The 22,552-nt window shown below is 38.6% G+C and overlaps 3 protein-coding genes and 1 long non-coding RNA gene across 11 annotated transcripts; 1 reads left to right on the plus strand and 3 right to left on the minus strand.

Moving 5' to 3' along the window:
• Nucleotides 1-348: 348 nt before the first annotated feature.
• Nucleotides 349-11,545, minus strand: LOC124341935 (membralin-like). 3 transcript variants are annotated; one of them, XM_046794901.1, is made up of 12 exons: nucleotides 11,381-11,545; nucleotides 10,950-11,220; nucleotides 10,644-10,894; nucleotides 10,382-10,560; nucleotides 10,050-10,296; nucleotides 9,871-9,961; nucleotides 9,730-9,787; nucleotides 7,766-7,849; nucleotides 7,551-7,683; nucleotides 2,368-2,467; nucleotides 1,098-1,508; nucleotides 349-865 (listed from the first exon to the last, which is right to left on the minus strand). In XM_046794901.1, exons 2-12 carry the CDS (start codon nucleotides 11,205-11,207, stop codon nucleotides 836-838), a joined length of 1,842 nt encoding a protein of 613 aa, XP_046650857.1. In that variant the 5' UTR covers nucleotides 11,208-11,220; nucleotides 11,381-11,545; the 3' UTR covers nucleotides 349-835. The 3 variants fall into 3 exon arrangements, with proteins under 3 accessions (XP_046650857.1, XP_046650856.1, XP_046650855.1); XM_046794900.1 differs by lacking the exon at nucleotides 349-865 and having other exon boundaries at nucleotides 919-1,508; nucleotides 10,050-10,293; XM_046794899.1 differs by lacking the exon at nucleotides 349-865 and having other exon boundaries at nucleotides 919-1,508.
• A 279-nt stretch (nucleotides 11,546-11,824) lies between these two features.
• On the plus strand, nucleotides 11,825-12,864 carry LOC124341937. The gene is made up of 2 exons (XR_006918677.1): nucleotides 11,825-12,129; nucleotides 12,263-12,864. It is a non-coding gene; the product is annotated as an uncharacterized LOC124341937 (long non-coding RNA).
• LOC124341934 lies at nucleotides 12,696-16,621 on the minus strand. Its single transcript, XM_046794897.1, has 13 exons — nucleotides 16,450-16,621; nucleotides 16,199-16,371; nucleotides 15,992-16,133; nucleotides 15,778-15,932; nucleotides 15,409-15,711; nucleotides 15,122-15,351; nucleotides 14,459-15,049; nucleotides 14,187-14,400; nucleotides 13,995-14,108; nucleotides 13,702-13,889; nucleotides 13,524-13,634; nucleotides 13,344-13,455; nucleotides 12,696-13,248 (listed from the first exon to the last, which is right to left on the minus strand). Exons 2-13 carry the CDS (start codon nucleotides 16,263-16,265, stop codon nucleotides 12,974-12,976), a joined length of 2,502 nt encoding a protein of 833 aa, XP_046650853.1. The 5' UTR covers nucleotides 16,266-16,371; nucleotides 16,450-16,621; the 3' UTR covers nucleotides 12,696-12,973.
• A 560-nt stretch (nucleotides 16,622-17,181) lies between these two features.
• LOC124341936 (aldehyde dehydrogenase family 3 member B1-like) lies at nucleotides 17,182-22,505 on the minus strand. Of its 6 annotated transcripts, XR_006918674.1 has the most exons (13): nucleotides 21,454-21,637; nucleotides 20,730-20,969; nucleotides 19,939-20,160; nucleotides 19,717-19,880; nucleotides 19,524-19,650; nucleotides 19,351-19,454; nucleotides 19,088-19,285; nucleotides 18,820-18,935; nucleotides 18,198-18,333; nucleotides 17,963-18,113; nucleotides 17,702-17,791; nucleotides 17,546-17,597; nucleotides 17,182-17,392 (listed from the first exon to the last, which is right to left on the minus strand). XR_006918674.1 is itself a non-coding variant. In XM_046794902.1 (11 exons), the coding sequence occupies exons 1-11, from the start codon at nucleotides 21,487-21,489 to the stop codon at nucleotides 17,351-17,353; spliced, it is 1,536 nt and encodes a 511-aa protein (XP_046650858.1). In that variant the 5' UTR covers nucleotides 21,490-21,636; the 3' UTR covers nucleotides 17,182-17,350. The 6 variants fall into 6 exon arrangements, 1 of the variants encoding a protein (XP_046650858.1); XR_006918675.1 differs by lacking the exon at nucleotides 21,454-21,637 and adding an exon at nucleotides 22,355-22,505 and having other exon boundaries at nucleotides 17,546-17,791; XR_006918673.1 differs by lacking the exon at nucleotides 18,820-18,935 and adding an exon at nucleotides 18,465-18,580 and having other exon boundaries at nucleotides 17,546-17,791; nucleotides 21,454-21,639.
• Between the last annotated feature and the right edge of the window lie 47 nt (nucleotides 22,506-22,552).

Here is a 22,552-nt window from a genome sequence, read left to right on the forward strand (position 1 = left end):
GACGGTGGAAGGATGCGGAGGTGGAAGAGACCCTAAGTAAGTAGTTCACTTTGCCTGCCAATCATCACAGCCTGTGAAATTTCTAGTTGGTTGAGAAAAAAGGAGTGAGATGAAAGATCAATACTTGGCGTGTTGCGCCTATAAGACACAGAAATTCCGCTCTATCACCCACGTCCACAGGGAACAAGCACATAGGAAAAAGCGGAAAAAGCTTTTCGATCAAGTCGATACTTTTCGAATAGAACCCATGGCTGGAAGACTTTCGCCGACATTGGTTCGTCCATCACATCCCATTGCCAGCCAAGTATTACAATCAATCGCGAAATAAAGTCAAGTCGACAGTATAAGAACTTTCCAATAAGATCAATTTTCATTATCCGTATGTTTAATTTCACCATGTTGTACATAATTCACAAGGAAAAAGAGAATAGAACTGGAAATAGAGGATGGAGGAGGTGACAGCTATACAGGAATCTTGCTTCGTTTCATCATATCATTTATTATTTCTTTTGTCTTTGCCATCGGTAATGCTGTAATAATAATCAGAAGAAAGTGCATGAAAGTCACTGCTGGGAATCGCCAGTAAATCAGAATTCGTTCCGTGTCATTAATCAACACTCGATAGATATTCATCATCCACACTCAGTTTCGCTCTTCGTCGCATACTTCCATCATCGGCTGTCACGAAGAGGTTGAAAGAGACAACAATTTGGAGCATTGAACTATCGAGCTAGACCTGCCTTTTTTAGAGCTAGATCTCCGTTATACAATATAAAACGGACTATGGTTCTGTTAATAATTCTCTTGTTTGATGATACTTATTGTTTTTTTTTGGCTAGTGCGTGAGCTGCAGAGAATCCACCACCTGCCAATCATAAACAACAAAAAAAAAAGTAAAAATAAAAATAAAAATAAATAAAAAAATAAATAAAAATTGATTGCAAAGAAAACAAAATCAAAGTAAGGACAGGCTTTTACAGTGTTTGCTTGCACAAATGTTCTCAGTTATATGAGGGTATTTATTAGCTAAAATAGATTTATCGAAGCAATGAATACGGTCGATCACGAAGAGGATGTTGGGCATTAGGCAAATCTACCGGATGTGGGTCCGCTGGCAGGATTTCTACGCCACTGTTGGACGTAGTGGAAGCGGCCGTAATAATACTACTACTGCTACTGCCATCGCCACCGTTGGCTGGTGGATCAGCGTCGCTGTGAACTCCATCAGCTATCGATTCCATTTCTGAGTCGTCCGAGAGGGTTTCGGGAGCTGGTGAGTCAGAATCGCGGTCTCTAGTCTCAAAATCGACCTGGGCATCACTGTCGGCTTCCGGTCCGGGAGACCGGTGGTTTCGGTCGATGACACTCTCAGTGGAAGCGGCTGTTACTCCAGCCGAAGAGCCGCCCGCACTGGAGCTGTTGGTCGTCCGGATCAACATGTTTTGCAGTTGAACCTGACGCAAGATAAGTGGTAGCTCGTAGTGATGAAAGAAGTAGAGCATCGAATGCTGAAAAATATCAAATAAAATTAGGAGAAAATTAACACAAAACTCGTGAGATGGACACCAATGATTGCAATATGCAATCAGAAAAGCAAACCGTATTAAAAGAACCGTATTAAACAATATCGTAAAGAAAATGACAGAGAAATTGAATATTGATTAGCTAAGGGTTCACAACTTAACTTGTCCTATATTTTGCTAGACTCATTCAAAGGCAACAATAAATAGATAAGTTAATAAGAATTCATTAAATAAAAGAGGCAAGTAAATCGATCAATTACCGAATAGGTGGGACTACAACTGGGGCTATCCACCCAACGTTTACCATCCAATGATGGAACAAAAATCGATTCCTTGGGTCTAATGTTACTGCCGTCCAAGTGTGGGGTATCGTGTAACATTGAATGTAGGCTACATTACGTGATCCTCATCATGTGATAGCATCCTGATTCCAAATTAATTTCCCTCTCAAGTATTATTGACTCTGGCATCAGGTTAAACCTTTAAGACGGATGAATGCCAGTTGTACTCCCTTACCAGGTTTACATCTGCTTACAAAATTAACCGCGAATTATTCATTAACTTCCTCACTCGCCCAGCCTACAGCTTTCCCAGCCCATTTGCTACTCTGCTAGTCACATCAACAGGATCGATCAACTGAACTGTTTTGACATGTTTGGTTCATTTTTCAGTCCTAATTTTGTTTCGCAAACAACTATAAATTATCGTTAAATTAATTGAAAATCAAGCGATTTTATCTACTATCATATGACATCATTTTGTGTTCCCTTGTACCACCTTTGGTATTGTGGCAAATAATAGTAACACCAACGATTATTAGGAATAAAAAATTGCAAAATGTTACCTGTGTAAAGAGCCATGACGTCACCAAAGCCAGTCCGCTATACTGTCCATTGAAGCGATAATGGTACGCATAAAAGGCATAGTGATACAGGTAGAAGAACCTGTCAATCAAATCAATACAAAAACAAAACAATCAAATATTAGAAAAAAAGGGGGGAAACTAATCCGGATGAAATAAATATGAAGTGGTTAAAATGGAACATAATTTAAAAAAGAAAAAGCTGTTCCACAATGCTGCGTTCATTCATGTACATCATCTGTGGGAGATGAAGCCAAAACACGGTGACTGTGGAGACGAGGAGAGTGGAAGGAGATGGAGAAAACGGAGTGAGTCCTAGTCGAAGTCGACGTCTGTCATCGATCATTGACGCAAGTGAACCTTATAACTTCACGAGCTTCGAGACTGATCCATTTATTTCTGCTGCTGCCGAGGATTATACGCGGGCATTATACATCGGGGATGTTCCTTTTCTCCCCCGACCCTCGCCTTTGTATATGGGACAGTGTATAAACCGCTACCGCGCTACCCCCCCTTCTTTTCACATCTGCACAGGATATAATCTACATAATATATATACACCGTATGCATAGATCGCTTCAAAACTTTTGCGATCAAAAGAGTACTGGAATGAAAGAACTGGGTAGAAAAAAGGGAGGGGGGATTGCGAAAGGCTCAAATCAATGTCGGTATTCTATTCTGTCGGGGCGGATTGAAGATGAAATTCAAGAGGAATAAAATCGGATCAAAAAAGAAACAACGTTCCATGAATGACGTTGGCAAGAGTCGGCCCTCTCGGTTTATGGTATGACCAACGCAAATCGATACAACCTCGAATAAGACGAAGCACGGCTAATCGATCGTGCAGGAATGAGGAGCCGAGAGAGCAACAGTCGGCTACCGCCTAGCCAAGTCGACCGTAAGGTCCACCGCATGGGTTTCCATTCCGGCTGTCTGTCTTGGTTAAATCTTTTTTTTAAAATGAGAACTAGCTTACATCCAAGTACACGTCCGAGATGCACATGAGTAGTTGCATTAAACTCCAAATCGGCTGAACAACTTAGGGCAAGTTTTGTTAATTAACGAAGGAGCCAAAGTCCCCCTTGCAAAACCAACAACCAGAGTTGTTTGCTGCAATGCGGAAATAAAGACAAAGTTAACACAAACTTTTTCACGATTATCCAGCCATAGACAACCATTAAAACCTAAATTTGGTCGTTTGATTTCGTATAAAGTAGATAGATATGACACTGCAAATCGTAGACAACTAAAAGACAACATGAGATCAATTAAAGAAATTGTTGTTCTTGTTTCGGGTTTTCAAAAATCTTAGATCAATTAACGTCAACAACCCATAATCTCGTCCATTTTTTCGCATGCTTTCGGTATCGGAATTAGCGCAGAGAACATTTCCACTTGTGGAACTCGACTAGTTCTAAGTCGCGTTTCAAAATGGCGCTACTACAAGAAGGAAATAAATTTCTATTTAAGACGAAATTGTGACGGGCGATTTCTCAATAGCGATGCCACGCGCAAACGCCTACGATCGGTAATCTCAGCGAAACATTTCTTTTGTTTCTTTAATTAAAAAAAAAATGCTATCAATCTCCAATTATGTAAAATTAGAGTCTACAATGGCCCAAACCAATGCAACGCTGCAAACCAAAAATAAAAAAAAAATAATAAAAAAAAGTAGCAGCATTTCAGACCAATTCGTTTTTCATCAGGTTTTCCCTTCTACAGGTTGTTTCCCTGTGATTCGGAAGGAAAGTTTACACGGAGATTGTATTTCTTCCACTTTTTACGGATGATACGGAACAAGCTCTTCAGGTGAGAATATGACATTTTAATGATCAATAGAAATGGAAAGATAAATCTTAATGACACGTATGATAAATTATGTACGAATGCTGTCCGGCTCGATTTCTAGGTCAAAGCTGATGGCCCAACTTGCAGAGTTGCCAGCGAGGCGTCCTAGCCCTTGCATCGGATGAACCGATCGGTCAGCTGGATGTGGCAGCGAGCGAAGCCACTTCCGTCGACATGGATCTCTCATCTGTAGTCGTGCAATCTACTTTCTCGTCGACACATCTTTCGCATTTCCTCCAACTCAGCGCCAGGTCCCTGAGCCCAATGATCCGCTTCAGATTCCATCACCGAGCAACGAGACTAACTCTACGCAACATCAGAGCGACTCGCCCTTTCCTCTTTGGCTTCCTTTCTTTCAACCCCACCCGGTCCCCTCTATCTCCACCCTCTTCCGCTATATAAATTTGGGATATAATCTACAGTACATGTCTCAGTCTATATATATAATATATAATATATAGAGAGAGATATATATATATACACTATACACGTTCCCTTTAGTCTCTTTCCTTAGCTTACGCTGTCTTCTTCTCAGAACCTTCCGGCTGGTTTTGATTTAACCCGATTGGGGGGGAAGGGGGGGGGGGGGCGACTGATCCGTCTCAATTAATCAAAGGTAAAAGGTATTGCCATCCCGTTCGACAAGTGCGATCTTGCTGTGCTGCCCTGACGTACACACACACACACACATACACACTCTACTGGATGTGAAAGAGGATCTCAACTTTCGTCTTCAGGCTACAGCCACGACGGACAAATATGAGACCGTAACGTTACACAGATTCCGGTATTAATAAGTGAACTACTCGGTGAGATATGAATGCGTGCTCATCACTGCGTCAAGTAACTTTTCCCAACAACAACAGCAACAACAGCAACAACAACAAAGCAAACAATATGACTGAAAGGGGAAGCTAACGAAGGCAAATTTGTTGGCCTTTCGAATAGATCATTTCTCCCGTTCTTTTGACTGGGTGCAATAAGACTTCATTTCCTGGCTGCAACTAAATAACTTGTGATTCCTGTTGTCAAAACGATTATTTCTAGATTGAGCAATTGAGTCCCACCATGAATGATATCTCTCCCTCTTTCATCAGCCGGCCAATGAGGCGACAGCTGATTATTTGGCCCTTCCATTCCTCGTGGCGAGTTTTCGTGCAAAGCCAATCAAGTGTATCTAGCATTTATGAGCATTTCGTCTGGTATTTCGGGCTGTCGACATCAAACATCAAACATACAATTTGGCCGTGTTTACGTTCAGCTGAGCCGGCTCTGTACACATTACACAATGTTAGATTGTACGCCATTATACTGTCAAAGTCTAAATGGAGAGACACGTCTAGATGTATCTATAAAGACTCAAAAGAGAAAGAGAAAGAGAGAGAAGGTGGTAGGAGATGCTTGAGCGAGCACCTACTGTGCGGTGGGGAAACTGCACAGGGAAAGCAGATTGTTGATTAGATCCACTCCGTAGGCGGTCAATGACGAATTGACGAGTCAGCCACTCAACCTCACCCTTATTTTCTCTCCCACTCTCTTTTGGCTCCGGTCCTTTTTACAGTCCCGCATGCATGCCCCATGCGTGAGCATCGGCTATGGCAATGGCGACAGCTCTCAATACAGGAGAGTCCACTTTGGCTCAATCAACGTCTATTCAACATCAACCTCCCGGGATAATCCAGTCGATGATTGGATATAATTAACTTCCTCTATTCGATATATTTTCATGGCCATATTTTCTTCTTCTACACATCTATAGCACATAATCAACGTATGCTATGCGCTTGAGACCCCCCACCCAACACTGGCCACTGGCTTTTTTTGTTATGGCATTATCTCCTTCTGTTCCTTTCCAATTTTCCATCGAGTTCTAACCGACTTCCTTCCTCTTGCGACGGCGCTACCTCCCACGTGGACACTGGACAGCATCAGCGACCTTTGCGACCAAATGCGAATCATTCTAGCAACCTTCTACCTTAATTATGTGATATTGTTATCACGACATAATCCGAACCAAACTGTTGAAGCGCTTTCGCCCCCCCCCCTCCCCTCCCCCCCCACCCAAAAAAAAAGAAAAGACATCGGCAAGTAAAAGATTGACGTTTCGACGGAAAAGAGTCGATTCCTCTTTGTTCACTTGAACGAATCGAACTAGGCAACCCTAAACTGACAACAAACAAACATGCGGGAATTCTTGAAGGCCGTGAATCTCCAGCCAAGGGGAAATTAAAACGAGTCCCATGCACAGCGCAGTGCGCGGTGGCTCTAACGTGACGGGCTCACGATATGACAGGAGGTCGAGGAGGCGACATTTCCGGCGACAAGAACGATAAGAGGGCGACACAGACTTCTGATCTGTGGTGGTACTTGGTATGCATGGAAAAGGGGGAGTGAGTCAAGAGAGCCGTGAAAGCCACTTTAATTGAAGATATAAAAAAAGAAAGAAAAAAGAAAGGAAGAGCGGAAAACTCTACATCGAAGAGAGGGTTAAATCGTCAGTATTGGCCAAAGCCTTCATGACATTCCATTTCACGGTCTATCAAATCACACGGAGCACTTGGAAGAGTGGGTTAAAAACTTATTTCAAAAAGCAAAAACTCATCAAGCCCACGGATAACCGACTAACTTGTACTAGTTCTGACGTTGCCCGGTTTTCCACAAAATAGGGACGCAAGGCGGTTAACTAATGCCTTTGTTGGCGCTTTAGTCTCCGTCAATTTCGCTTAAAGCCTTTCCAAGAGCGCGGGGAATAAACAGACGAGGGAAAATAAACTTCCTTCCACCAATGCGCTACAGTAAATCCCACCTGTTTCTGTCTCACGTGAATGTTTGGCGCGATGCTTTTCAAATGATGAATAAACAGAAAAGGGGAGACTGGAAAAGGGCAAGTGAAAAACTACAAGTGGTGATGGGGGGGGAGCTGTTTCTAGATTTTTCTTGCCAGATGGAGTCTCATCGGAATTTATCGTTGCAGGCGCCAGAAATGGTTGCCCACACTTTTTATTTGCATGAAATCTCTAAACTCGGAACGACTTCAAACGACCAGTCGACGGCATAACGACCGGGCTAATCAAATGCAAATTCTATTAAAATGACTTTGAACCCCTGCTGTGGAGGACTTTCTAGTTTCTCACTGGAGAAACCCCAAAGAAGCCTCACTATCACCATTAATACCAATTGAAAAAAAATTTATTCAAATTCGGTTGACAGACGAAAAATCGGATCTAGAGCGCTGCGATTTTACGTAGTGACTAGATGTTTTGATGGATCAATATTATGACATTGGCCAAGAATGAGGAAAAAAAACAACTTCTTACCTGAGCCAGTGACGTTTGGTGACGCTAGTGTGACAGCAAACTGCATCGTACTGATCTGCCACCCAGACGAAGATAATGACATAAAAGGCAGTGGAACTGTCGTTGAAGAATTCGGCCATAATAGCTTCCATTCCTAAAAGAAAATTCGTGAAAATATTTTAAATTTACCACCAAATGTTTACTAATTTATTTGGTAAAAAGGAGGAAAAACTTGCCGACTAAAGCCAGAATGACGGTGAAAAATGACGCGACTGGAAAAGTGACATTTATGTTGAATTCCAGCATCTGCAGCAAGTCGACTGTCGATTTTGTAAAATTTATCAGATTACAGTCACAATGATTTGTAAAAATAACATAACTTTTCCAATCAACAAAGGGCATTTTTTTTTTCAATTTGAGTTCTGCATTCGAAAGTTTCTGTGACATAATTAAGTTCGAAAAACTATGACCTTTTTAAAACTGCCTTCACGAATCGGGGGGATGCATTTTACTGCGAATATAATAAAATAAATTGCTTCTGTCTCTCTCTCTCTGATTTCCAGAGCCTAGTTTGATTCGGAGGAGAGCAACATCACAACGTTGATGGCCGGACCGTATAAAGTGACATGCAGATTTTGGGCCCGCTGGCACGCACGTAATCCGATCACAGTCATCAAGTGAACTTCAAAAAGTTGCAAAATCCAGTACAAGAGGCATGAAAAAGGTATGAATTGCTAACCCACTTAGTCTGCAACGCATAAAAAATGAGACACTGATGTTAATTTTTGACAGAGATAGAAGCGGGCGATAATAAATAAAGTGGAGATATAGGAGAGAAATTCGACGAGATCTCTTGTACATTCATTAGCGCGATTCTGGATTTCACACATTAACGTTTTATTGATTTACTTAGGAATCGTTATTTGGCGACCGTGATGTTCGCATTATTTCAATTTCATTTTGAAGAGTCAAAACTACTTGGATGGATCCGCTCAGTTGCAAAACTAAACGCGTGCGAGTTGTCTGCATGTCGTTTACAGTGACGAAAGAACTAGCTAACCTTGTCCTTCTTCCGATATGTCTCCCTCCTACACCTAAGGAAAACGGTATCGGCCACGGATGTTCAAAGCGACCAATTTCCCCACGGAACGTAGGAAGCGAAGAAAAAGGGAAGGAAAGAGAGAAGGGAGAACAGTGGAGATTAAGAGAGGAACTAAATCAGTAGAACGACATTTTTGTTGAAAGTTTTTCTCCTGCTTCTCGTCTCCTCTGTTAATCAATGCGTGTTCAACTCTTTCCTCCCTCCCCAGTTCCAATTATCCAACGGATCGCTCAAGTGGAAGCCCTTACTTAAAAGTGAACACGAAAACAACCCCTATGCGCGACCCGTTAACGCAGGAGAAAAATGGGAAAAATAATACTTAAAAGAAAAGAACGAGATAACCGAATGGCTTACGAAAACACTGAAAACATGGTCTCCACCTTTCATTCGCAAACGTTCAACAACAGAATATCCACCATTTCGTTGGGTTTCTTCCCAAAGACGACCAACGAAACACACGGCAAATGGTACTAATGATCAAACTTGATCACACATGCTTAATTTCCTATCTAGAGCATTCTGAAAACAAGCACACCCAAGCACAAAACTAAACCATTTTAATTTGTCTCCGAGGAAAGTAACTCTCTCTCTACTTCGCTTATTCCACTACTATTCCAAGTATTTGCCTTTAACCACTTTCTACGGTAGAATTGTCGTTTCCGGATGATTCCTCAATGTCCTACAACTGATATAATCTCCTAATGGATACGGGGAGGTTTGTGAGTGTAGATCGAAACTGTCCATTGCTACCTATGGTGAATGCAGCGTTTTCTTTTCCCCCTCGTCATGGTCTGCCCTCTACCTCCTACTGGGCTATTTCATTCGCATTATTTTTCTGACTCTAACGTTTTTAAAGCATTGGTAGAAGCGTCCGTATCGACTACTACTACCGTTTAACACTATTTCAGTATATATGGATAAAAGAACTTACAAATCGGTAATGTTAAATATATAGATAAAAAGTTATAAAACAATAATAGCGATGTCAAAATCTTTGGCTATTTGGCAAAATCGTTTTTGCACAATATTGAACGAAATTATTTCAAAAATAGTTTCTAATTGATTTTGACAACACTGAGTAATAAAAGAAAAAATTACCAATAAAAATGAAGATCTGATTCCGTGAATACCGCAACAACATCGATATCGACAAAGTCTAATGAGAGGGAGAAAAAAATACACCAACGAAATTAATATACAGACACATGAACTAAATAACCGACTAGGATTTAGACTTACAAAAATCACCATGGCAAAGGCGGACGCAATATACGATGTACGAGCCATCCACATATTGACAAACCGGTAATGTTCACCTGTCACCACGTTCCTGTGCAAACGTGATAAAAAAATATACGGATAAAAAATACAAGTATTAATTAGAGGTCCCTAATATAAATAAAGATGGCAAAAAATACCGAAGATATCCCTGACTGTCTTCAGCCTCAGCCAAAGCCTTGACTGCTCCCATGATAAAGTCATTGTAACCAAGAAATTCATCAAGTAAAAATCGCCCAAAGCTGTCGCCGAAGCAAGTGTTGTTAACCGGGTCCAGCGTAACGAGCAAAATAGTGATATTTAATTTTCTTCGGGTTGTAGGGCTCAAACGCAAAAAACCGTACTCCAAAGAAAACTCTACAATATACTCTTCCGGTGGCCACACTGCTGGTTGGAAAAAAAAAAAAATTAAGGAGTAAGAATTGAACAAACAATACTATCATTCAGAATTTATTTATAAATAATTACTTACTGGCTCTTATGATTTTATCGAGTTCTGAAACCTCTGTGGGAAGCAGAGAATCAATCCTTTCATCATCCAAATTCGTGATATTGTTGGTCAAAGTATCATTGAAGTAAATTTCGTCTGATAACAATTCCGTCGTCTCCTTAAGCGCCGATGATTCAGTTTCTTCTGAGTCAGCTGAAGAACTGAAAAAAAAAAAAAATTCAAATCATTTATGATTTGAGCTTACCATCCTTTTTTTAAGTAGTTCCTCTTTGCAGGCAATTACCTATATGGTCCACTCCAAAAACCAAACATAGCCTGATATTCAAATTGCTCTCTCTGATGTATCCTTTGCTCTTTAGCATAAGAATGGTGTAATGAATAACCCTGTATGTCTGGACCATTTCCACTTCTGGTAATGTCAATTCTCACAATACCCTCTCGTGGCCAGTCAGCTTTTATGTGATCCAGACAGGTGATAGGGGAACGGGAAAAAATTATGTGTATATACAGAAGCATTAGGAAAGCTGCCAGTGCCTAAAAACAATCAAAACTTATAAGGATAAATATTTCTTTTAAGTTAATTTTTTACCTTTAATAGGAAGAGCCATTCCAAAAGTCTTCGAATAGGTTTTGGGAATGTCCTGGCATATGCAATAGCCATTCGATGAAAAATGGCATGGAACATTCTATCTCTCACAGTAGCTAACTGATTAGCATTTACATAATTTGGATTGTTGTTATTAAGCAGAGTAGGTCCAGCACCATTCATGTTGTTTCTAGGTATGTTGTTATTAAAAAGGCCATTTGGGAATAGACCTACTCCAAACAAAAGATTGTCTCGTGGCATAATTCACCTACCACTAAGGTAAGGTAAAGAAAGAAATAAGATATTATTAATATAATAATAAAGGTTTAATAGACAGGGCACTCAGCTAACACAATCGATTTAAGTTGCAGTTTCTTACTCTTATAACGACTGACAATAATCTACCATGAATGACATTTTAAAATATTACTTACCATGCAAGCTGTACCGAGAAATCCGTATCATGGAATTAAACAATTAAACAAAACACTTGTCTAAAACTGAATTTTTTGTTGATTTACTAAAAGATAACAAAATTGTTCCATTACAATAAGTCGACACGAAAAGACTGTAGGCCTACAGTGTACACATCGACGGTGCAGCCATCTATTAAGGAAAAGTTTCATCATAAGTTCTTAATTACGCGCTAACAATTCTTAATCCCATAATAACTAAAAACAAGCCATCTCCCATTCTCACACACCAGTGCACCTTCAAGTTTGAATCCGGAATTGGGTTTTATTTTAATCCGGAAACGGACTAAAATAGAATTGAATTGTTTGCCTTAACACACCGGATTTTCCTCTGTTCGCAGAATGCCGAAATTCCCTATCGCTTATATTTTTAAATTTTGCAATGGGGGGGAAAGAAGGGGGGACTAGGATAGGAGTTGATTTTCGCGATCGCATCGCTTTTCTAGGAAGCGGGGAAAGGAATTTACTTCCCGGATTTGATTAGTCGACTTCCATAACCCATTTGGTAGAGTAGAAGGCTAATTTGGCCAAAGAACCGATGAATAATTTGACAATCAGTTCCGATGGAACGGAACTGCCATTATTCCTTTAACCTACCTGCCTGTGAACGCTTCAAAATTGAACGTCTTTTAATATCATGGTTCAAGAGATAAGCGTGTCGTAAACGCACTTTATCCCGTTGAAAACATTGCTACTGCTGAATTAGACGAGTAAGTATTATTTCATCATTAACTGCGAAATTTTCAAAAAACATTGTAATTTCAATTTTGAATAATAAATTTTTTTTTTAAAACATTCCACTCAGCCTAATCTCTCTCTTTCTCTTTTTTTTTTTTTTTTAAGATTTAGGAGGGTCCCACGGCTTGTCCGAAATGTTTATTCTATAGTTTTGTTGTTCGGACAAGTCGTAGAGGAGAGGAATTTCAATTTCGCTTGCGATGCTACTACCGCTACTACGACGGAAATGGGGAAGAGGAGAAGGTTGATGAAGTACTGAGTAATATGAGATGGTAGATTTCTTTAGCTTAAATCACTGTCAATTTTACCGTTGAACATTCTTTATTGCTTTAAAGTTTTCTAGTTCCGTTGCTAAGGATATCAGGCTGCTCCAATATTCTGTTGAATTTTGTCATAACTATCTGCCAACCAAGTTTAAAGCGACATGTTGACAGTTATAGAAATTCTAGGTGCACATGCTGACATGCATAACTCATACTATTTTCTGTGTATTACAATTACAGAATGCTACTTTTTTAAAAAGTACTAACTAAATAGGTCATATAAAATCAGTGTATTTCGTAAAAATACAAACGAAGACTGCACAACATTTTCGTAAAGACCTAATTTAAAAACCTTCAGTTATTTGAGAAAACAACGTAGAACGCCAAACAAGAAATTCGGCGATGTACTTTTGGACGGATCTCTTAAACTTCCCCTCGCTTGGACGGCTCACTTAAAATTTTGCACTTGTCATAACTGTTTTTTAAACTTAGTCACAGAAATAAAACCAGCAATCTTTCGAAAAGCTAATTTTAGTCATGCAAACAGCGTCAATTATCGATTCACTTCCACAGTCGGGTCGTACCTTTCGTAAGTAAACTCGGGATAGAGATTAAAACTCAAATAGTCAAGTGCTTGGTTAAATGCTTGTTGAAGAACTTCAACAAGTTCCTGAAAGGCGGGGCGTTCATCGAGATCGATCTGCCAGCAGCTAACCATGATTTGATAAAGAGGAAGTCCGATATTACCAGGCTGTTTCAACCGCAGCCCACGTTGGACACGCTGAATCAACTCCTTACTGACCCGAATGTCGACATAAGGGGTTGCACCTAATTCAATAGTTTTATTTTGTATTTATTTTTGATTGCTAATAAAGCTAAAATCATTCTTAATAATTATTAAGAAAAAGATGCACTTTAATTACCAAGGGTAACAATTTCCCAGAGGATGATGCCAAATGACCAAACTTCACATTTGGGTGCATGCTGAGGACTCGTCAACGCTTCAGGAGCAATCCAGCGTTTAAAATCGGTGCTCTATCACATTAGACAGAAAATAAGCATTGAAGTTTAAAAATACATTTCCGTTCTAATTTAGTGCTCACCTGTCCATTGTTTGGTTGATAATAGTCCATTCCGAACCCCGAGATCTTAGGAACAGTTCCGTCGGTGCTGCATATGAAAATCGTTCTAGAAGATAGCCTTTTGTGAGGTACCTACATAGATATACAGAAACAATTATTTTAGATGGATTTTATCTGAAGAAAATAATTGAAAACTGACCGATAATGATTGCAAATAAGCCATTCCCTTGGTGATACCAAGACCTACGTCTATGGCTTGAGCTTCGTGTAAGGTTGAGAATCTTTGTTCTTTAGTGGCATAAGAAGGGTAGTTGTTCAATGCGCGACTATTTAATAAAAATTCCTTTAAATTCATCCCATAAAATTCCGTAGCGACCAACATCATTTCTGTAATTTAAAACACAGTGAGACATGAACTCAGTATTTACTTATAATGTATGTACATATAATTAATATGAAAATATTGTATACATTATTAATTATTTTTATTACCTGGTTCTTCACATACGCCAATAATACCTGCTATATTAGCATGTTGCCCAACCTTAATCAGGACTCCAAGATCTTTTAACATGGAATTTCTTTCTCCTTTTGCCAAAGACTTGTCTAAATGTTTCCAACAAGTTACAATGACAGTTTTTAAATATGATTGAAATAATTAGAAAACATCTCTAATGAATATACCTTCAATGATGTGCAAAGCCGCTTCAATTTTAGATTCGCCTCGTTGAATGTTGCCTTTTAATACTTTGCCAAACTTTCCAGATCCAATCGAATCTGCGGTTTTAACAATATTTTCGGATGGAATTGTCCACATACGTTGAATTAATGATTCGTAATGATCGACAGCAGTCTCTTCAATTCCCATCACAAACGAAGAGTGCACGTAGCCACTATCCTATGATAAGATACAATAATTAATTTCTCAATCATTTAACTTAGTATGCCATACATACCAATTCAATTGTCGAGGTAGAACCTCCGTGAGTCAGACCCTGTCTGTCTGATTGTTTTCTCGAGCATTTGCGGCGATTTAAGTCGTTGCGATGAACTTTATGACGCAAATAAAAATAGACAAAGATGGAAATAAGAAGTAAAAAGCCTAAAACGCCGATGGCAGCGGACAAGCCAACGACTAAAGCGGGAGGATCTCTTCCATACGGAAGTCGCTGTCGGCGAGTTGTGCTTCGACCACTGGTTATGGGTTTAGTTTTCCGAATAGGAATTTTGTCAATCAAATCTGTTTCTTCCAGTAATTTAGTGAAGCTATTGCCGTTAGTGCCAGGATCTTCTTCCACAACTACTAAAGGTGTTTGCTGGCTGGGAGGTTGAGTTTCGGCAACGGCTTCGACAAACTTTGGCCCAACTTCAGGAGCGTCAACTCCTATAGGATTACTCGGTTCGGAAAAGGAGTATTTAGATACACCTTCGTATGTAGATACAACCCCTAAAACGAAAAGTACTTCTCGATCATCAGGTAATGGAGGATTGTTGAAAGTTCCACCATAGTTTCCACCATCTCCGACCACAAACTCTTGCTTAAAAAACTTGAAAGCAAAAAATTATATCATTAAAAAAGGCAATAATTTATTTGAAGAGGAAACATTTTTTTAGCAAACCTCCGGGCTTAATTCGGCAGCAATGTAAAACGGTATATTTTCTGCTTTTGCTTCTGCCCAGTTTTTTAACGGGCTATCTTTGTGTACACCTATGGAGGCAGCATCTTCGTTTAAAACTATGATTCTGTAGGATGTTATGGGTCCGTGACTGGGTAAGATCGGTTTCAGTTGGATTGTGGCCGTGTTATTAGCTGATTTGATCACCACAGGACGCTCTGGTTTATCTGGGGCTAAATACAAATATTTAAAAATTGCTGAAAAACTTACATGTTAGTTTTACTGTTTACCTCCAATTTCAGTATTGAAAATATTTGATAATGGCACACCATATCCATCCATGGTTTTAGCTTTAACAGTAATATTATACTGAGTACCAGGCTGAAGTCCTGGTAGTTCTGTTGTTGTTGTTACGTTTGAGAAAACCCAATCCATTGGGAGACCTACTGTACTAACTGAATATGAAGACACTGGAGTAGCAGCAACATGATATTCCAGGATAATTCCATTGGAAATGACTGGATGCTCCCAAGTAATTTTCATTGTATTTTCATGCTTACTCAGCTGTGATAAAGATTTAGGTGGCCCAGACACTGGTAAAATAAAAAAACAATTTAAACACAATCTATAGGATTGGACAGTAGCTGAGAAAATGTTACCTATGAATCCGGTTTCATAAACACTCATTGAGCTTGGACCTCCACATAATTTTGAATTATCTGATATACAAGTCAAAGGGCAAGTATCATTGATAGATTGGGCACCTAGTGAACTTGTACATAGACACTGCTTCCCATCATGAATTCCTGAATATCTGCAGGATGGAGAATTATATTTAGATTTCTAATCTAGACATAGCTTATTTCTCCTTACTTGTACTGAAGATGCCTGCACTGGGATAGACAGCTTGTAGGAGAATCTGCTGCAGCTGGGTTATTTATCATAAAATTCATAGAATTTTGACCGTTGTTTATCTCCTGATATTGATAGCACCCAACATAATCTCCTTGTATTGCTAATGAAAAGGAAAAATTTCCACATAGTTGTTTATTTATATATTTATGAAACTGAAAATATTACCTTGGATTGGAGAAAACAATTGTGCTGCATGTAAAAATACTAGCAATCCAGCAATAAGGAGATACATTATAACTGCAGTATTTTTTTTTAAGGTTTGTTGTCAAATTTACATGACAGCCTATCAGGTATAGCGCCACACCCGGATAGCACGCGATTCGATAGTTGCTCTAGTACTAGTTACAACAAACCAAAATGTTTGAGTTGTTTTTAAAAAATCTGATCAACAGAAGAAAGTCAATTGATCTTACTACCTGGGCCTGAGGTATTTGATTATTTTTAACTGCTAATGCATTATTTTCTAAACTGTAACACACAAGTAAGCACTAAAACAGAGTAATTAGTAGTAATAGCATAACTGTGTAGCCACTGCCCACTGCTCACTGCAATGTTAAATCATGGTTAAATTTTCCTCTCGAGTTTTTCCCCAAAAGTTGAAGCAAATATCGCGTAACGATAGTGGAAAATGGGTATAAAATATCGATATACAGTTATACACACCAACCGTAAATGAAGAGAACACAACTATAAGAGCCATCTATTGGTTTTTGCCACACTTTTTACTTTTTAAAATTTTTTTCAACAATGCGGAATGCTTTTGCAGGATGCCGTACACGACTACAAAGAAATTGAAACCCAAAAATACTGCTATTTTTTATTTAACATTGCAGGTAGCAACTTTTTCCCAGTTAGGTGTTTTAGTAAAACATATGCTTTTTTGTAATTAAAAAGTTTCTCCTTGAAGAAAAATCGAATTATATATGCAATTGGCCAATTGCCATGACCATAGCATATAGATATAGATTGTTTTGTCGTGGCAATAATAAGTTCAAATATACGAATACGACTACTGCCATGTGCCACTACATTTTGTGTCAATGGTGTACTTCACAGTCGTGACGCAGCCTATCGTAGCAATAGATTTAACCCGAAAAGTAAAAATTACAAAGAATCCGTTTGCGGGAGATGAACAATATACGAATCAATTAATAAGTAACAAGTAATGTATATGTATTCCCAATAGAAACGAAAACTATGAAGAACCAATAAAGGGGGACTATATGGAATCATAATAATCTTTTATGTAGAAGGACACCAATAGTCTAGAAGAAGTCTTGCGATACTCCAAACTCAGAATAACTGGTCCACTGGTTATTAACCCATAACATCAGGTAACTTATCTTCGAAACCCAATTCCTAAGAGAAAAACACAAATTTTGTTTAAAAAACAAACACAACAAAACAATTACAGCACGACGAAGTGATCAGTGACCCGCAAAATGATAAGACATCATATCTAGACATCTAAACATCTACACGGTTACATAAAAATAAGAATCGGGAACTTACCTTGATTTCTAAATAAACGACGCTGTTTTCACCAACAGAAACTTTGACTAGACTACAGTTGGTAAAGATGGCACGGTAGATATAATAAAGTAAAGTAAAGTAAAAAAAAAAAAAAAAAAGTCGCGGCAACGTTCGTAGAGGGAAAATAGGTATTACTGTGTAAGTCAGGATGTGCATTGGGAGGATATCGTCAACTCAATGCTGGATTTTTCGAACCATTTTGTAGAGATGGGAACTTGCCCATAACTTTAATTCCATGAAAAGCAACAAGAAAACAAATCAAATATTGTAAACAGGTCACTGATCCCAAGGCAAAACAAACTGATAAATAAAAGCAAACTAGACCGAAAACTAACATTTTGGTCAAAATCTACATTCTAGATAAATATATATATATATATATATTTAGTTTGTTACCTTGGCAAGATAGCGCACAAGTACGGCAGAAGCCACGCCTAAGGCAAAACTGGCTACATAAGGAACAAAGCGAAGACTGGGTAATTCGCGTTTTTTAAGAAGAAAAATTAACCGTCGGATTTTTTCATCCGTATAAGGAGGATAGCGATCTCTGAATAAACAGGAGGAAAAACGCAATCATTATTATCAAATAAAAACTGAAGTTAGCGTCATGCAGTGTACACGCGTCACGTACTTTCCGAGCGCCTCTCCCATCTTGTCAAAGGACCGGATTAAACAAGATTTCTTGTGCGTGAAGGTGTCGAAACTATATTTTCCATGGTAAGCGCCTATCCCGCTAGCACCAACACCCCCAAATGGCAATTCTTCCACTGTAACACAATATAAAATGAATTGTTAAAAGGAATTTGGCGTGGAAATATTGGCGAAAAAGTCACGAAAAGTAACAACATTTTCACAAACGTTTAGAAAATATGGACAAAGAAATCGAGTGATAAGCAACCTGAAAATTGCACCATTGTATCATTGACACAAATTGAGCCACAGCTTGTATTCCCCGTGAAAAGATTGGTTATTTTCTTGTTTTTAGAAAAGATGTACAAGCTAAGTGGCTTCTCCCTAAACCAAATAGAAATGATAATCAAAAGTGCAGAAATTAGAAGACTTGAAAAAGTGCAGATGTACTAGGATAAGAAGAGATTATACTATTAGCAGAGACTTTGATGAAAATCAATTAGTTCATTAGTGGAAACCAAACTGAAGAATACATTCAGATAAAGGACTCTGATGTGTGATAGAGGTCGAAGACTGACAGTTTCGTGCAGGGATATAGAAATTCATAACGAGCATAGTCTCACCAGTAAATTGCATCATCGTGTCATTTACGCACACACTACCACAAGAGGTTTCCTCTAAAAAGGCCTGCTGCGTCTTTGCATTTCGCGAGAAGATATAAATCGTCAACGCTTTTTCTCTATTAAGGATAAATTTAAATTTATGACGATCTTATTTTAAATGCCTTGATTCTGAGACAAGCCACGAATCCATGTTATCTTCGAACCCAACACGAAATTATGAACCATAAATTCAATTTAGAAAAATGGGAAAAAGGGTGAAATCCGTTACCGCGCGTTGATGAACTGAATTGCATCATAGGCACTTTCAACTTCCACAATTGGAAGTATTGGCCCAAATATCTCTTCTTGCATCACAGCATCGGTAGGCTTAACGTCAATCAACACAGTTGGCTCTATCCATAGGTCATCGGCGTCACTTTTGCCTCCAATGGCTACCTTGCCACTGCCGAGCATAGCTTGCAAACGTCTGGATACAGAAAACTGATAACACACTGGCCTCAAGAGTAATGATCAGCTATCTGAGTATCTTACTGGAAATGACGAACATTTACAATTCGGCAGAGGTCAGGTGAACTTTGTGGGTCCTGGCCATACCACTCGATCAAGATTTCCCGAATCTTATCTACCAAACGATCCTGTAATACCGAAACAAGAAATTACACCTAAACTCAACTGCAGGTGTTTAAATAGTAGAATAGTTTTACCCGTGTAGATTTATTGCAAAGAATGTAGTCGGGGGCGATGCAAGTCTGCCCACAGTTAACCATTTTCCCCCAAATGATGCGACGCGCAGCGATTGTCATATCAACTGACTCATCAACGTAAACGGGACTGCATAGGTTTAAACCGAAAAATGAGTTGGATATTTTTGGGTGACAAAAAAGGGAAGTTAAATACCTTTTCCCTCCAAGTTCTAACGTAACTGGAGTTAAGTGTTTGTTGGCTGCCTCGCGAACTATTTTTCCGATATTTGTCGATCCCGTAAAGAAAATGTAATCAAATTTTTGCTTTAGTAATTCTTGAACGTCTGAAGGTCCCCCAGTTACGACTTGAAAACATTCCTAACAACATTTGTTATGTTACTACGTAGATTACATTGATAAAACAATTGCTACGAACTTGATCCAAGTAACGAGGAATTAACTCTTCTAACAATTTAGACGAGGCCGGGGCAATTTCCGATGGCTTGATAATAACACAGTTTCCGGCAGCGATTGCTCCTGAAACTGGTATAAGTGAAAGCTGAACGGGATAGTTCCATGATCCAATAACTAAAACAACTCCATATGGATCTTGAAGAATGACGGGAGTGTCCATCATGGTAACGAGGGTTTTAGGAACCTAAAAAGAAAAGCAAAAAACACATTTAAATCAAAATTCCTGTGAAATTCTGGCAAAAAATTCCGTTCTGTTACAACTATAGTATTTTCAACGCTTATAATATATTATTTGGTCAACGGTTCCGACCACACTGCAGTGAAAAGTAGCTCATTGCGTAGACACAGTCACGTCAGGCTCAATCTCCATTTTAATTTTGATTAGGAGGATTGATTTTGCTATGAGGAAATGGATGAATATTTTATGATTATTTTATTAATAATGATGATTAAACAGAAAATGCCCTTCAATGCATAATGGAAACGTAAAAATACAATAGACAAAAGTGAATTTTTGAAAATGTAAGGTTCTAATCATTGTTTGTTTTCAAATGAATAAAATATTATTTCAAAAATCTAAATATTTGAAGTCCAGCACTAGTAAAAAAAAACCTTCATTCTAATCGCCGTTCCAAAAGAATGGCGAGCGTTTACTGATTACTGTTGTTTGGTCTGCTGCTTCCGATAACAAACTAAGCCTTAATAAGGACAATAAAAAAAAATCAACTAGTACACATAAAGAATTGAACTAACCCGTTGAGGTTTTGACCACTCTTTGCAATTCTGAATCATGGTTCGCACGTCCCCTTTGAGAACTTCAATTTCCATCAACTTGGCTTCAGGTTTCGGCTTGCGAAGGTCCTTATACAGCGCATTCATCAAATCTGCCTCATTTTCTTCATACATGCGGAGAAGGCTCTCCAGTTGACGAATTCGAAAATTTACATCGCGAGTCTTACCCGTTGCGAATGCAGTTCTAGCTTTCTGCATAACCTAGATAACACATAAAATAGAAGAACAAAGAAAAACACAAGAAATATAAATAATAATAATATTTTTAAATAAATCTGGAAGGTGAAAATCATGAATGAATTAAGTAGTTCCAGTTTACCAGAAATATCACATATGTTCAATAGAACTTTGTGACTTTTTAGTGAAAACTCCTTCATAAATGATACTTGCAAGCCCAAAATACGTATTAGCGACGAGCCAGAAATTCAATTCTAATTGACCACAGTGCTGAGTGATTTCTCAGCTGAAAGTCACTGCTTTAAGTCACTATTATTCAACTTTGCAACGGGGCAATGGAGAGAGAAAACGAAAACTTCTTTTGTCCTCCTTCTCGAACCGCTAGAGAAAGGCACGATGCTAGAAAAAATGCAACAGACCTTCGCAGACATTTCTCTGGGCCCTGTTTGGTTACGAAGATCACGAGCCTTGAACAAGAAAACGGAAACCACATAACAAACAAACTTACCACGCCGAGATCTCTAGTTTTTTCATTATTAGTCATGATGGTTCAGTTTTCGAGAATTCAAATAAACAACTGCCTGTAGCAACTCTCTTGACAGACACAGTCAAACTTTTTTTCTGAACTCGACACACTACACTACTGCAACGGAGAGAGATATGCACTGTGGACTGTGGAGACTAGACACGGATACGATTGGCAGGCAGTTGATATACCTCCTTCTATCTCGTGGTGTACCAAGGACAAAAAAGCCTAGAGGGGCATTCTCGAATTGTGTGGATGAAATGGTCTCGGAAGCAAAAAAAAAACGTCCAAAAGTAACTAATCAACGTTGTTACGTTGTCACCATCTTTTGTTACTTTTTGAACATTATTTATACACTAGTTTAATTAATATAGGTTAGATTCCCCACAGTAGGTTTACATAAACAATGTTATCTTCATATAAATAAAACGTTCGATACGATATCGATCGCGATAACAATAAATGAAACATCAGCCATCAGCCTTGAAACCAGGAGCAGAGGTTGATATAGATAATGAATGACACATGTTCTATAAGCAGTCAGAAAGTTCATCGGTAACAAAAATAACTATCAAAACTCGAAACTTGTTTCCATTACAAACTACTGCCTTAAGTATTTCAAACACCCAATTTAGCCTTGTTCTGGATTAAAGAAGCTTTTGAAAGTGACAAATTTTAGAAAATTATGTTGACTTGACTGTTTTAGTGAGAAATATCTAAATAAATGGAATTAATGCGGTAAATCTTTAATGCAACCAAAAATTCAATAATAATAAACAAAACATAAACATTAGGAAATTAAGGCTGAAATATGCTAGCCCTTATCGTTTCTTAATGAATACAAGAATAGTAGGCCTACGGAACCAAAAAAATTGAAACTCACTGAAACAAAATCACAAGCAGCCATGGTTGAAGCTTGAAGAATCTTTTCGCCAGTCGTTAGTTCATCAACAACCTTAAACCAAACAATTAAAAAAGGTTTGCTACTAAACCTGTTCAGTCACAGAGATGTTAGCTACTACTTCGACTGCACAAAAAAATGAAAAATGAAATGCATGCAAGTGCAACACGTACTCGTAGA

Source organism: Daphnia pulicaria, chromosome 6 (genome assembly GCF_021234035.1).
Source record: "Daphnia pulicaria isolate SC F1-1A chromosome 6, SC_F0-13Bv2, whole genome shotgun sequence".
Classification (NCBI taxonomy): Eukaryota; Metazoa; Arthropoda; class Branchiopoda; order Diplostraca; family Daphniidae; genus Daphnia; species Daphnia pulicaria.

What these genes read in the sequence shown, in the direction of transcription:
- LOC124341935 (XM_046794899.1), bottom strand. Translation starts at nt 11,207, where the DNA reads ATGCCACGAGACAATCTTTTGTTTGGAGTAGGTCTATTCCCAAATGGC. An exon ending in CGATAAAATCATAAGAGCCA is followed by an intron (nt 10,297 to 10,381) that starts GTAAGTAATTAT and finishes TTTTCCAACCAG; the next exon opens with CAGTGTGGCCACCGGAAGAG. An exon ending in CGTCATGGCTCTTTACACAG is followed by an intron (nt 1,509 to 2,367) that starts GTAACATTTTGC and finishes GATATTTTTCAG; the next exon opens with CATTCGATGCTCTACTTCTT.
- LOC124341934 (XM_046794897.1), bottom strand. Translation starts at nt 16,265, where the DNA reads ATGTATCTCCTTATTGCTGGATTGCTAGTATTTTTACATGCAGCACAA. An exon ending in TGCAGGCATCTTCAGTACAA is followed by an intron (nt 15,933 to 15,991) that starts GTAAGGAGAAAT and finishes TCCATCCTGCAG; the next exon opens with ATATTCAGGAATTCATGATG. An exon ending in TTTCAATACTGAAATTGGAG is followed by an intron (nt 15,352 to 15,408) that starts GTAAACAGTAAA and finishes ATTTGTATTTAG; the next exon opens with CCCCAGATAAACCAGAGCGT.
- LOC124341936 (XM_046794902.1), bottom strand. Translation starts at nt 21,489, where the DNA reads ATGACTAATAATGAAAAAACTAGAGATCTCGGCGTG. An exon ending in TTCCTCGTTACTTGGATCAA is followed by an intron (nt 19,881 to 19,938) that starts GTTCGTAGCAAT and finishes AAATGTTGTTAG; the next exon opens with GAATGTTTTCAAGTCGTAAC. An exon ending in TTTGCAATAAATCTACACGG is followed by an intron (nt 19,455 to 19,523) that starts GTAAAACTATTC and finishes TCGGTATTACAG; the next exon opens with GATCGTTTGGTAGATAAGAT.